Source organism: Pimephales promelas, chromosome 8 (genome assembly GCF_988280905.1).
Source record: "Pimephales promelas chromosome 8, fPimPro1.hap1.1, whole genome shotgun sequence".
NCBI classification, from domain to species: domain Eukaryota; kingdom Metazoa; phylum Chordata; class Actinopteri; order Cypriniformes; family Leuciscidae; genus Pimephales; species Pimephales promelas.
The window spans coordinates 1,308,660-1,323,070 of record NC_142776.1 but is presented as its reverse complement, the minus strand read 5'-3'; the positions used below and the strand labels follow the sequence as shown (position 1 = coordinate 1,323,070).

General features: G+C 37.7%; 1 protein-coding gene across 2 annotated transcripts in view; it reads left to right on the top strand.

Moving 5' to 3' along the window:
* smarca4b (SWI/SNF related BAF chromatin remodeling complex subunit ATPase 4b) overlaps window positions 1-14,411 on the top strand; it is a 33,714-nt gene that overhangs the window by 8,943 nt on the left and 10,360 nt on the right. For both annotated transcript variants that reach the window (XM_089133695.1, XM_089133694.1), the window contains exons 10-24: window positions 687-911; window positions 1,723-1,853; window positions 2,795-2,849; window positions 2,930-3,048; window positions 4,191-4,338; window positions 5,108-5,271; window positions 5,358-5,424; window positions 6,697-6,807; window positions 6,940-7,182; window positions 8,813-8,926; window positions 10,121-10,228; window positions 10,311-10,397; window positions 11,815-11,861; window positions 11,944-12,110; window positions 13,385-13,548. In XM_089133695.1, the coding sequence (XP_088989821.1) occupies window positions 687-911; window positions 1,723-1,853; window positions 2,795-2,849; window positions 2,930-3,048; window positions 4,191-4,338; window positions 5,108-5,271; window positions 5,358-5,424; window positions 6,697-6,807; window positions 6,940-7,182; window positions 8,813-8,926; window positions 10,121-10,228; window positions 10,311-10,397; window positions 11,815-11,861; window positions 11,944-12,110; window positions 13,385-13,548 (1,950 nt within the window). The remainder of the gene's footprint in view (window positions 1-686; window positions 912-1,722; window positions 1,854-2,794; window positions 2,850-2,929; window positions 3,049-4,190; window positions 4,339-5,107; window positions 5,272-5,357; window positions 5,425-6,696; window positions 6,808-6,939; window positions 7,183-8,812; window positions 8,927-10,120; window positions 10,229-10,310; window positions 10,398-11,814; window positions 11,862-11,943; window positions 12,111-13,384; window positions 13,549-14,411) is intronic.

Sequence of the window (14,411 nt, the reverse complement as noted above, 5' to 3'; positions counted from 1 at the left end):
AGCATCTGAAAGTGTGTTAAAGATAGAGGACAACTTATCCAAATCCAGATCATGTCACATTGATTCACTCAATCAGCGTTTCAACCGTGGAAAGACGTCAGTTAAACAGCTTGTAATCAATGTCATCGTCATATTTACCTCAGAAAACCCACATAAACTCGTTAGTCAGCTAGAAAAAATAACTCTAAATATATACACCATATTACATATGCATTATAATCTTAATGTTCTTCAATATTTAATGCATATTTGAATAAATCTGGCAAGTTTTTATGACAGCCACCATTTAAATGTTTATGTTTCATATAATCTTCTTATTATAAAACTAAATAAAAGTGTCATTTAAGTGTTTGTATAGCTACAAAACAGTTCATTATTACCTTCATATTAGGCTAATGAAGCCCAACTAGACTCCCATAGTTTACAGCATTAGTTAAGAGATTTGATTTCCTTGAGAAAAATGGCCATTTATTGTAACTGATATCCAAAATAAAAAAAAATCGAATCGAATTGCAAGCTTGTGAATCGAAATCGAATCGAATTGTGAAATTTGTCTCAATACCCAGCCCTACTATTTAACTCTTTAACAGTGTAAATAAGTCAGAAAGCATAATATAGCATTAGACATCCGCTTTAACTAATGTTCTGAAACGAAAGTTTGCTTAAGAGCCACGGTTGTCCCGCAGGCTGAGGATGAGGAGGGTTACAGGAAGCTCATCGACCAGAAGAAGGACAAGCGTCTGGCGTACCTCCTCCAGCAGACGGACGAGTACGTGGCCAATCTGACGGAGCTGGTGCGCGCCCATAAAGCGGTGCAGGCCCTGAAGGAGAAGAAGAAGAAGAAAAAGAAGAAGAAGAAGAAGCTGGAGAACGCAGAGGGAGCGTCCGGGGCTCTGGGACCAGATGGAGAGGTGCGTTATTATGATCACAAGAGATTATTAAATTGTTTGATCGTTTATTGGACTACATATGTTACATGGACTTACCATAGTAATAACAGTAAATTATGCATAATTACATGCAACTAACCCTAAACCAAATTCGAATCCTTCCCTAGTAAGTACATGTGGTTAATTACTATTTAGTACTTAATTAGATATAATTGCACTGTAACAATGACACCTTAACATAAAGTGTAACCATTTCTTCTGTGGAACAACAGGTTTGTTGAGGTGGTGTGGTTACACTTTCTATGAAGACCGTGCTTAAAATGAATTTATCTAATTTATAAGTAAGTATTAATATTTTATAAATAACGGGTGTGACAATACCCTTTGTCACAATTCGATGCATATCATGAAACTGAACTCACGATATGATATTATTGTGATACTCAAAGACATATGATAAAGGTTGACAACAAATTTACTGCTAAATTTGGTATTATTGTGTGTTTAAGTGAATATTCTTGGACCACAATAACAATATTCATTATTCTGAAGCTGAAAACTGAATTTTTTTAGACGAATATGCTTTACTCTGTCACTGACTAGATATATTTACAATACTGTAGGACACTTTTACTGGTAACCAGATATTTGGCATTATCAGGACCCACAAAAATCCCTCACTGCATTATTATTAATTATATTCAACATTACATATAATGTTGCCATTATATAAAATTACGGATTTTGAGAACCGTTCCACCCCTACGACTTTTCTCTGAACCTCAGAAGGGATTATGGGTGGTTTTAATGCTGCTGATGGTGATGTTTACAGCCCCTGGATGAGACGAGTCAGATGAGTGATCTTCCAGTGAAGGTGATCCACGTGGACAGTGGGAAGATTCTGACGGGAGTGGACGCTCCTAAAGCTGGACAGCTGGACACGTGGCTGGAGATGAACCCTGGGTAAGATCACGTCACAGCACACACACTGATTTTTAATTAGATTTTTAATGAGTTTTTTAAAAGAAGTCTCTTCTGCTCACCAAGGCTGCATTTATTTGATTAAAAAACTAAAAACAACAAAAAAAAACAGTAATATTGTGAAATATTATGACAATTTAAAATAACATTTTTCAGTTTTAATATACTTTAAAATGTAATTTATTTCTTTGATCAAAGCTGAATTTCAGCATCATCACTCCAGTCTTCAGTGTCACATGATCCTTCAGAAATCACTCTAATATGAGGATCTATTGCTCAAAAAACATTCATTATTATCATCAATGTTTAAAATGTTTTTTTCAAGATTCTTTGATGAATAGAAAGTTCAAAGGAACAGCACTTTAACGTTTGATCAATTTAATTCATCCTTGGTGAATAACAGTATTGATTTATTTTATTTATTTCAATTTTTTTTTTTTTTACTGACCTTAATCTTTTTTAACGGTAGTGTTTAATGTTACAAAAGCTTTCCATTTCAGATAAATGCTATTCTTTTGAGCTTTCTATCCATCAAAGAATCCTGTTCTGTTTTAGAAACTGTTTTCAACATTGATAATAATAATGAATGTTCTTTGAGCATCAAATCCAAAAAGGATCATGTGACACTGAAGACTGGAGTAATGATGCTGAAAATTCAACTTTGATCACAGGAATAAATTACACTTCACTATATATTCACATAGAACACGGCTGATTTACATTGTAATAATATTTCACAATATTACTGTTTTTACTGTATTTTTAACCAAATAAATGCAGCTTCTTTTAAAAAACATTAAAAATCTCACCGATCCCAAACTTTTGACTGGTAGTGAACATCTGACTGACGTGATGAATCAACTAACGGACTCCCTATCTCTCTCTCTCTCTCTCTCTCTCTCTCTCTCTCTCTCTCTCTTCAGATACGAGGTTGCGCCGCGCTCGGACAGCGAGGATTCTGGGTCGGAGGAGGACGAGGTGCCTTCAGCTGCTTTCTGACGGTACAAGTTTGATTAAACTGACAGCGCGAGATGTGTTAAATATGTTCTCCCTGTCAGGAAGAGGAAGAGGAACCTCCTCAGCTTCTGTCCTCTCAGACTCCCGGAGAGGAGAAGAAGAAGATCCCCGACCCCGACAGCGAGGACGTGTCCGAGGTCGACGTGCGTCACATCATAGAGTACGACAAACACTCACTTCTCACGCAGTAACTGTTAGGATATATCCACCGCCATATCGGTATCGGGCGATAAACGTTTTTTACATTATCATTATCATTATGATAAATGATCTGATGAATTGCAGTTTTAAAATAAAAGCAGTTTTTCACTGTATTTATTTAACTTTGTTTTTTAAATCAGGCTCGGAAAAATGTATATCAAGATTTAGTTTAATCTGCTAATATATCGGTTATCGGCTTCCAAATATAAAGAATTATCGGTTGATCGGTATCAGCTGATAAATGTTAATATTTAATGTAATCGATATATTAAAGCAGATAAATTAGCTGACTATTCATCGCCATTATATCGGTTTTTGGCTTCCAAAATATAAAGAATTATCGGTTATCGGTATCAACGGATAAATAATGTTATCGTTATCGGCCCAATGAGAAAATTAGGTTGAAATATTAAAGCTGATAAATTCATTTTATTGTTTTGCCTTTTGTTTTTGTAATCAGACTCAGAAAAAATTTATATCAAGATTTAGATTTATCGGCCAATATATCGGTTATCGGCCTCCAAATATAAAGAGTTATTTGTATCTGCCGATAATTTTAATGTTATCGTTATCGGTTCAGATGTGAAAATTAGGGTGATATTTTAAAGCTGTGGATTATTTCATCCTGTTCCTCCTGTTTTGATTGGTTGCTTTCTGTAACAGCAAATTATGCGCACTTTAGAAGAGTTTACGCACAATATCGGATTTCACCGTGAAAAAGAGAGAGGATGAAAAATTAATTTTAAAAGTTGTATCGTCTTTAACTGATATAAAGTAGGCTTCTTTTAGTAATTGACTTAATTGATGTTTTTTTGCAGTTTCTTAGTTTTATCCACTTGAGGTTTTTAAAATGAAAGAGGTTGTCCACTGTATTTGTTTGCCTTTTGTTTTTGTAATCAGGCTCAGAAAAATTCACATCAAAATTTTGATTTATCGGGCAATGGGTATTGGTTATCGGCTCCCAAATATAAAGAAATATCGGTTATCGGTATTGGCCAAAATATAAGTGCATGACTGGTTACAGTGATCCTCAGTGTTTACAGGCCATTTATAAGATCTCAATGCTGCAATCTCAACGTATGTGTGTGTGTGTGTTTGCAGACATGCTAAACAGGACGTGGATGATGAGTACGGTAGCGCAGCGTTCGCGCGCGGGTTGCAGTCGTATTACGCCGTGGCTCACGCTGTTACCGAGCGAGTGGACAAACAGTCGTCTCTGCTGATCAACGGTCAACTCAAGCAATACCAGGTCATTCAACATCAACACTTTCAGTATTAGTGGTCACCTGATGTGGATGTTTTAGTTAGAGCCAAACCGATATTATCGGCCGATATCAGGCATTTTCCAAAATATCGGTATCAGTTATAAAGGCCGATAAATGAATATTTAAAAAATAAAATAAAAACGGACGAAACGCGCTTCAATCATCTCTCCTTGGCCTGTTATATTGAAAATGTATGTATTACAATTTGCAGTTTGACGTTATCTATTCCTAAATTATGGCTCATCATAGACTAAAGCTAGCTAATGCCACTATCATCAGTGCTAACGTTAACATTAATGAGCTTGGAAACCACAATGAACTTTTTCTGCCTAAATAAAGTACTGATTACTGTATTTATAACTAGCATATCTCTAGTTACAGTCCCTGCATTGTAAAATGTAAGTTATACTTGCGAGGAGTGAACATTTAGACATAGAGAAAAAGTATCAAACGTATCTTGTGCAGAAAAGTTAGCTTTTCTTTTACACTTGTGAAATCCAACAATATTTAATAAAAAAAAAAATATCGGCCGATATATCGGATTTTAAAACCCAAAAATATTTGTATCGGTATCAGCCTTCAAAATCCTTTATCGGTCAGGCCGATATCACACACACACAATACACATTCACACATAAACACATACAACATTTACGCACACTCTCAACACTGACACTAATTCACACGCATATACACAGTCACACACACAAGATTGTTGTAACATTGCTGCTTTGACTGTGTGTGTGTGTGCAGATCAAGGGTTTGGAGTGGCTGGTGTCTCTGTATAACAATAATCTGAACGGGATCCTGGCGGATGAGATGGGTTTGGGCAAAACCATCCAAACCATCGCGCTCATCACATACCTGATGGAGAACAAGCGCCTGAACGGACCCTACCTCATCATCGTGCCGCTCTCGTCAGTCGCTCTTCACTTCTCACACACATGTCTCGCAGCACACACACACACTGTCTGTTTTCATCAACACTGTGTTTCTCTGGCAGAACTCTGTCCAACTGGGTCTACGAGTTTGATAAATGGGCGCCGTCTGTCGTCAAAGTCTCGTACAAGGTAAGCGACTCTTTCCAGGAACGTGTGTGATGATGACAGATGTCCAGTACTACGTTCTCTACTTGGCTGCGTTTCACTTCTGCTCCAGCTCGTCAAGTCACATTCATTTAAATAGCGCATGGTTAAAGGAGTAGTTCACTTTTGAAAAAACTTTTGCTGATAATTTACTCACCCCCATGTCATCCAAGATGTCCATGTCTTTCTTTCTTCAGTCGAAAAGAAATTAAGGTTTTTGATGAAAACATTCCAGGATTTTTCTCCATATAATGGACTTCAATGGGAACCAAACGGTTCAAGGTCCAAAAGATAGTGTTAATAACAGTTTCAGATGCAGCTTCATGTCGCTTCATTTCAGATGTCGCCCGTGACCTTTTGAACGTAATTACGTATTACGTGACGTTACAAACGCGCCTCACAGAATAGAGCAAGGCTAGCATTTGTCCTTAGAAAAGTTACATTTTTGGAATAAGTTTTGAAATAACCGCTCGTTTCGCATGATAAGACCCTTATTCATCGTCTGGTGTCGTTTAAAGACATTTGAAGCTGCATCTGAAACTGTTATTAACTGTCTTTTGGACCTTGAACCGTTTGGTCCCCATTGAAGTCCATTATATGGAGAAAAATCCTGGAATGTTTTCATCAAAAACCTTAATTTCTTTTCGACTGAAGAAAGAAAGACATGGACATCTTGGATGACATGGGGGCGAGTAAATTATCAGCAAAAGTTTTTTCAAAAGTGAACTACTCCTTTAAATAGAGTTTCAAAGTGGTTTCACACAGTAATAAAAGTAAAATAATGATCGATGATGCAAACTTCATCAAATATGAGACAAATTAAATTTGTGAAGACAATAGAGTCACTATACTAGTCAGTTTCATGATTGCTTCAAAGTCAAGTTGCACTAGTGTTTTCTCTATTGTGTTTCTAAAATTGTGTATCCGAGTGAAACAAGAACAAATGTGGGCGGGGCTTGATTGTGTCTGTGGGGAATTGATTGGATGGTTGTGGTTTGCTATTGGCTGATCTCATGTGAGTGACAGGTTATAGCCCCGCCCTCGTCATCAAAGACGAGACGCTGCATTCTGATTCGAGATTATGAGGAAAAAATAACAATGTGCACACCGATAAATCAATTATAATAAACACTGCAATATTCCATAAAAAATACGAATAATACTTTTTGATTACATGGTGACTACGCGGCTCCTCCGATGTCATTTCCTCCTTGAGTGGCTCGTTGATGGGCTTGTGATCATGTGATGTGTGTTCAGGGATCTCCCGCTGCTAGAAGAGCCTTCGTACCACAGCTACGCAGCGGCAAGTTCAACGTCCTGCTCACTACTTACGAATACATCATCAAAGACAAGCAGGTGCTGGCCAAGGTAAAGTCCGCGGGGTGTGTGTGTGTGTGTGTGTCCAGACGATGTGTGTTCTCAAGACACAGCGTCTCCATTGACTGTGTGTTGTGTGAAAATGCTAAGCTATCCTGTCGTCGATTTCGTTCCCCCATACAGATTCGCTGGAAGTACATGATCGTGGACGAAGGTCACCGCATGAAGAACCACCACTGTAAGCTGACGCAGGTGTTGAACACACACTATCTGGCGCCGCGGCGTGTGTTGCTGACGGGGACGCCGCTTCAGAACAAGCTCCCCGAGCTCTGGGCGCTGCTCAACTTCCTGCTGCCCACCATCTTCAAGAGCTGCAGCACGTTTGAGCAGTGGTTCAACGCTCCCTTCGCCATGACCGGAGAGAAGGTCTGTTCAGACTACCCTCACCCTTCCCTCGGGTCATTTTGACCCGGAATTTTATTTTATTTTTTTAATTGGGTGTTCATTTGGAGGGGTCCGAGACCTCATGACTTTTTGTGGCACTTAAACATATTTTTGAATGAATTTTGTGGTTGAAATTTAAAAAAGTGAAAAATCTTTCACTCGCGGGTCAATTTGACCCCTTTAGGAATGAATGGAATGCGATAAATGCTTCAGTACACATAGAAAAACCTAAAATGCTAAAACTTACTTAAAAACATATTTTATAATGTCTACATGTGTAGCTGAAGTGAAATCACTTTAGGACCGAGCGGATCAGCTCATTTGCTCCATATAGAGCTGTAACGCCATCTAGTGGCAAGAGTCATGATAGATCATGTTATACTATTATTTTTCCACAAGAGGTCGGCAAAGACACCCAGTGTAAGATATTTTGAGCTGAATTAAAAGGTTTATTAAAAGGAATGTGCTTAAATAACTATTTACTAATTATTTAGTGATTAAATGTAGTAATTTAAAGGTAAATAAAAAAAAGAAAATCTCCCAATTTTTTTTTTAAATATTATTAAAATGAAATAAATTTAGCTTTCTGGACTTAAAAAAAAAGAAAAGAAATTAAGTATAATTTTAGGGTTTCGGTCATTTTGACCCACGAGGGAAGGATTTGTTCCAGGACGCGAGGGTCGCTAATTGTGTTTTGGAGTTTCCTAAAATAGTTTTAAACGCACACCCAAAAAAGCTCTAAGACACTTTAGTTTCCTCATAATCTTTTCTCTCAGTGTCTGAAACGCTTTGATCGAAGATTAATTCTCTCTAAGCCCCGCCTCTCTGAGAGCTGCTCTGCTCTGATTGGTCTGCTGTGATTGGTCCACCGCTTACAGCTAGTGCCGGAAATCAAGTTTTCATTATCATATCTAAGTTTTAACCTTTCTATTCCAGCATGAGTCAAAGTTGTGAACTGAATTTAAAGGCTCTGTTTCCTGCTGGCATTAAGATCAGATCACGAGCACCTGGTGTTTTAATCCGTCTCTTTCGTCCACTGTCACACACTTCTGTCCTGATTTCTTCAAGCGAGGGTCTATGGGCGGGAAAATGTGTGTTTTTCAGATCTTTCGATCTAATGGACGAATAAGCTAACGCAATTTACATATGAACACGACCAGAGACGACGGAAAAACACACAGAGCATCAGCTTTAGTTTCTGCTCCGACACACACAAGACCCGGCGGACGCTGCTGGGAATGATCTGAGAACATTGAGCTCGGTCCGTGTTTCATCTTCTAACCAAACTTGGGTCTCGATCGGACAGTTTAAATCCCGTCTGGTTAGCGCTCTTCCCATAATGTTAGCATTAGATCAGTAGTCGTTCTTTAGAGGATGTTCAAACACATTCGTCACATGACATGAGCGTTTACACTACGAAAGCAATCCAGTCGAATGCGGTTTCGACTCCCTCTGGAAGTGGTGAAAGTGGACGAGCTCGAAGCGTTTAGACCCCGTTTAACCAAAACGCTAAAAACAGATCCTGAATGTAGCGCAATGTTGTCATAAAGGAAAATAATATTTGTTTTATTGAACTTGAAGAGTAGTAGCCCTGTTGGCTGATGTGTCTCAGGTGGACCTGAACGAGGAGGAGACGATCCTGATCATCCGGCGCCTGCATAAAGTGCTCCGGCCGTTCCTGTTGCGAAGACTGAAGAAAGAAGTCGAGGCGCAGCTGCCGGAGAAGGTGAGAGTGCCGTGCCATGCAGACTTCAGGCAGTGTGTGTGTGTGATGTGTGTGTGTGTGTTTGAAGATGTTTGCATCTGCATAATTTTATGAAAGAAAAAATTAAATAATCATAATTTGCATAAAAGAAATGCTGGATGGAAACTAGGCTTTCGTAATGTATATGTGTGTGTACTGTGTATAATTATTTTATTATTATATATATATATATATATGAAGAGTTCAGATGCAAAAGCCTCTAAGTGCCATTTGAAATTTTCTTCTTTAATGATGATTTTTATCAAACTTGTATATTTAAGTTCAGTAATTTCACTTAAATAACAATGATAATTACCTATTAATTGTTATTTAAGTGAAATTACTGAACTTAAATATACAAGTTTGATAAAAATCATCATTAAAGAAGAAAATTTCAAATGGCATTTAGAGGCTTTTGCATCTGAACTCTTCATATATATATGCACACACATGCATGGATATATTTAAGAAATATTTGAATGTATATACTTTATATATAATTTATATTATATCATATAAGATAACATATTTAGATTTATATTATACATAAATCTTAATGCTTTACATAAATAACATTTTTCTTAAATATATACATGCATGTGTGTGTTTATATTTATATTTATATATACAAAAAATATACACAGTACACACACATAAATTATGTAAACACAAACTTTTATTTTGGATGCGATTAATCTTTTCACAGCTCAAATGGAAACGCATAAATTGTGTATAGAAAACATATGGAAACATTTACTGAATAAATCCCTCGATATGAAACAATAAACTCATGTGACTGTGATTGGATAACTGGAGTAACCAATGGACCAATGGCGTCTCTAATGTTGGTTTGGTGTTTCTGAAAGTGTGTGTGATCAGAATGATTGGGTTTAAATCCCTTCAGAAGCGTCTCCGAACACGACAGCGTTTACTGTGTTTCGTCTGACTCTCGACACACACTCGTTTATGATGGAGGGAGAAAGAGAAAGATTGCAGAAACTTTGTTTTATTTCTGATAATTTGCACTAATTTTCCAGGAAGTGATGATTTTGTTCTCTTGAACACGCGGGATGGTAACGCTGCTTTATTCGCACATGTTTTATGCGATATTCCAACTGTGCGCATAAGTTACATTCCCAGCTTTGGATGGAAACTGTGGTGATCTGTGGTGTGCAGGTGGAGTACGTGATCAAGTGTGACATGTCGGCTCTTCAGAGGGTTTTGTACCGACACATGCAGGCCAAAGGAGTTCTGCTCACCGACGGCTCCGAGAAGGACAAGAAGGTGAGGAAGAGCGGTGTGTGTTTGTCTTCAGTGCTGGAAATCACCTGCAGTCGTGTGTTGTTGAACATTGTGTGTGTTTCAGGGTAAAGGCGGCACTAAGACTCTGATGAACACCATCATGCAGCTGAGGAAGATCTGTAATCATCCCTACATGTTCCAGCAAATTGAGGTACGTTAAAGGGGACACTGACTTTTCTATTCCCGGCCCTTAATCTGCACGTTCACACACACACACACAACAGAGCCCAGTCCTAACACACTGGAGAAGATCCAGCTGAGCCTGAAACTGTTCTGTGGTCAGCACAGACGACACTGAACACTATTGACCAGCGCTGTCTTATAACAGGGTTTCCGTGGGGTCTTAAAAAGTCTGAAATTCTGAACTTTAAATTTTAAAACCGCTGTTTTTCTCTTCTCCGTGAATAAATCTTGTAGCAGAGCTAACGTTACAGCAAGCGTTTCTCTGTGGAGGAAATCCTTTGGCTACTAAAATGTCTTTGTCGTTATGGAGAGCGCAGTGCACGGTTGCATAGCAACGACAGACGCAACAGGAAAATCGGCCCAAATTTTACCATTAATAATAAAAGATAAGAGGGTGTGAATGTCAGTAATTTATCAGTTTTTGACTCAATCTTTTTATCAAAGATTCGTTAAAGGCTGAAATACGTGAGGTTTATCTGTTTATAAAACAACTATTTTTGTGAAGACTTTATTTTAACTAGACTTTAACACTCCTTTAAAATCTGGCCATCATTTTTAATGGTATTTTAATGTTTCTGTAAACAAGAAGTGCATATTCATGCTAATTTTATTTGCTGGGTTTAGACATACATTTGGCAAATTGATTTCATAGTAATCATGAAATGAAATATTCATGCCATTTCATCTCTGGGTATGATCAACTAAAATCAACTATAATTGTGTTTTTACAGTATAGAATGCAAAGTACAAATTTCACCTACACACACACATATTATATAAAATCATTTTTTCCGAATATTTTCTTATTTAAATTTTTGGTAATGCGTTGTGTAGGTCTTAAATTTCAAAAATGTCTTAAAAGGTCTTAAATTTGACTCACTGAAACCTGCAAAAACCCTGTATAAACACTGTCTCAGGAACTGTGGACACTTGTGGAAGAGTTCAACGTGATGATGAACTCCACAACAACTACACAAATGTCTCCGCTAACATTCAGAAACGTGTAAAAGTGCAGCTCTCCCTGAGTCCCTCAGTAAGGCGGAGCTAAAGCTGCTGTTACTCCTGATCCTGGATCAGTCAGATCCGCCTGTGTTGTTATTACCAGAGTCTCTGAAGCTCATGTGAAGGCTCCGCCCTCTTCTGAGTGGCTCATTTGCATTTAAAGGGACACCCAAAAAGTGTCCATTTTAACATGCTGTAATAAATGATAAATGACATCAAATGATATTTCGAGCTGAAATGTCCTTCTGGGACACCATATATTTATATTACATCTTGTGAAAAGGGCTCAATATGTCGCCTTTGATGCGTTCATCTCAGTGTATTGATCATCCGGTTCGTGAGGCTTTTCCTGCAGTGCTGAATGTAGGACTTCTGTTTTGCAGGAGTCGTTTTCGGAGCATCTGGGCTTCTCTGGCGGGATAGTTCAAGGGTGAGCGCAAACACAGTGTGACACGTTAGATGTCGGCTGGACTGAGCCTTTCAATGACCTTTATTTAACGTCTGACCTGCAGGGCTGACCTGTACCGGGCCTCAGGGAAGTTTGAGGTGCTGGATCGTATTTTGCCCAAGTTACGGGCGTCCAATCACAAAGTGCTTCTCTTCTGCCAGATGACGTCACTGATGACCATAATGGAGGATTATTTTGCGTACCGTAGCTTTAAATATCTTCGTCTGGATGGTGAGTCTGTGCTTCTCGTTTTCTTCGGTTTGTGGTGTTTGCAAAGTGGATTATTACATGATTATTATTATTAATGCTCAATGCTGATCTGGACGAACCCAACCGTACCTCATTTTTGACCTGCTGAAGGGCCGTTTGGACACCAGGAGATCACATGATTTCCGTGATGCGGAAAACGTGGATGGAATTGTGGAATCCGGTCATAAAAAATGTGTACATTTACATTTAAATATGTACATTTAATAACATCTGTAAATTTTAACTTGCCAAAAGCATTTTAAACATGAAGATATGATCCTTTTGTTTTCTGCGAATGCCGTTTCACTATAGGAGGACATGAACTTGAGATCTCCAGAGATTTCATTTAAGAAAAACCTTCATCATTTCACACACAGAAACGGCAACCCGCCAAAATAAAAGTTTGGTTTAGCTTGAAAAAATTATGACAGAAGTATATGTCTGCTGTAATGCTGTATATGCATCTCTAATAATAATTAGAAGATTATAAAACCTTATTTTTTAACACAATATTTCTGCCATAAAATAAAACATTCCATAGAAAACATGGAATTTGGGAAAAAAAATTAAGTATTAAGTGTTTAATAAATTATATTGATTTCAATTATTTAGACAAGCTTTTTGATTACTAAAATGTAATTTAACCATTAAAATGGAGTCCAAAAAAAAGAAAACTTATTTTCTTAATAAATGGACCTAGTAGCATTAAATGTGGAATCATGGGAAATGGTCAAGCACGTTTTCTTCATAACTGCCCAAAACACAAGCCGACTCGGCCCACGTGTTGTGGTTATGTCACATATTCAGCCTTTTGGGGTCAGGGTGGGACAATTAATGTCCAGAGTATTCGGTTTTAACATATTTTCCTCTTAAAGATGGTTCTGGTGCTCTGCATTGCTCCATCTAATGACCTTCTCCCTTCGGTCACAGAAGGACAGACAGGAAGTACTGGAGGAAATGGGATGATCGTTACAAACAAAAAACAATAATTAGTGGACTTTTAGAACTGTACCACAATTTCTACTCGTATCACATGGTTGCTGACTCCTGTAGCAGTTATCGGTAATGGTTGTGTTCTTGTTTTTAAACTTCTTTCTTTTTTCTATTCTTCTTTTCCTCCTAGATGTGTACAAAAAAAAGGAAAAACTGTTTAAAAAATAACAGTTAACTTTTTTTTTTTACGTTTTTAGAACTGACTGAGACAGAAATGTGATTTGCGTCCTCAGAGTATGTGTGTGTGTGTGTGTGTGTTCTAGGCACGACCAAAGCAGAGGATCGTGGGATGCTGCTGAAGACCTTCAACGATCCGGCCTCTCAGTACTTCATATTCCTGTTGAGCACCAGAGCCGGAGGACTGGGACTCAATCTACAGAGCGCCGACACCGTCATCATATTCGACAGCGACTGGAACCCGCATCAGGTACAGCACATGCACACAGGATCATCATCATCATCATCTTCATCATTATACAGAACTCATGTTTGCTCCAGGGTTCGTACCACAAGACAAGGATGACACGTTTATTCACAAAGATGGCTTGAGGCAGACGTGTGTGTGTGTACATGTGAACCCTGTTTGTTTTATATTATATAATAGGGCTGGGTATTGACACAAATTTCACAATTCGATTCGATTTCGATTCACAAGCTTGCAATTCGCTTCGATATTGATTATTTTGGATATCAGTTACAATAAATGGCCATTTTTCTCAAGGAAATCAAATCTCTAACAGATGCTGTAAACTATGGGAGTCTAGTTGGGCTTCATTAGCCTAATATGAAGGTAATAATGAACTGTTTTGTAGCTCTACAAACACTTAAATTACACTTATTTATTTTTATAATAAGAAGATTATATGAAATATAAACATTTAAATGGTGGCTGTCATAAAAACTTGCCAGATTTATTCAAATATGCATTAAATATTGAAGAACATTAGGATTATAATGCATATGTAATATGGTGTATATATTTAGAGTTATTTTTTCCAGCTGACTAACGAGTTGATGTGGGTTTTCTGAGGTAAATATGACGATACATTGATTACAAGCTGTTTAAATGACGTCTTTCCACGGTTGAAACGCTGATTGAGCGAATCAATGTGACATGATCTGGATTTGGATAAGTTGTACTCTATCTTTAACACACTTTTAGATGCTCATTCATGTTTATTTCGTTAATAAATATATTGTATAACATTGATCATATTTACCTCTCCTTTTGCACTCCTTATTTAATTCTATGTTGTTATATGTCATGGCACTGGGAAAGGAGTTGCTTTT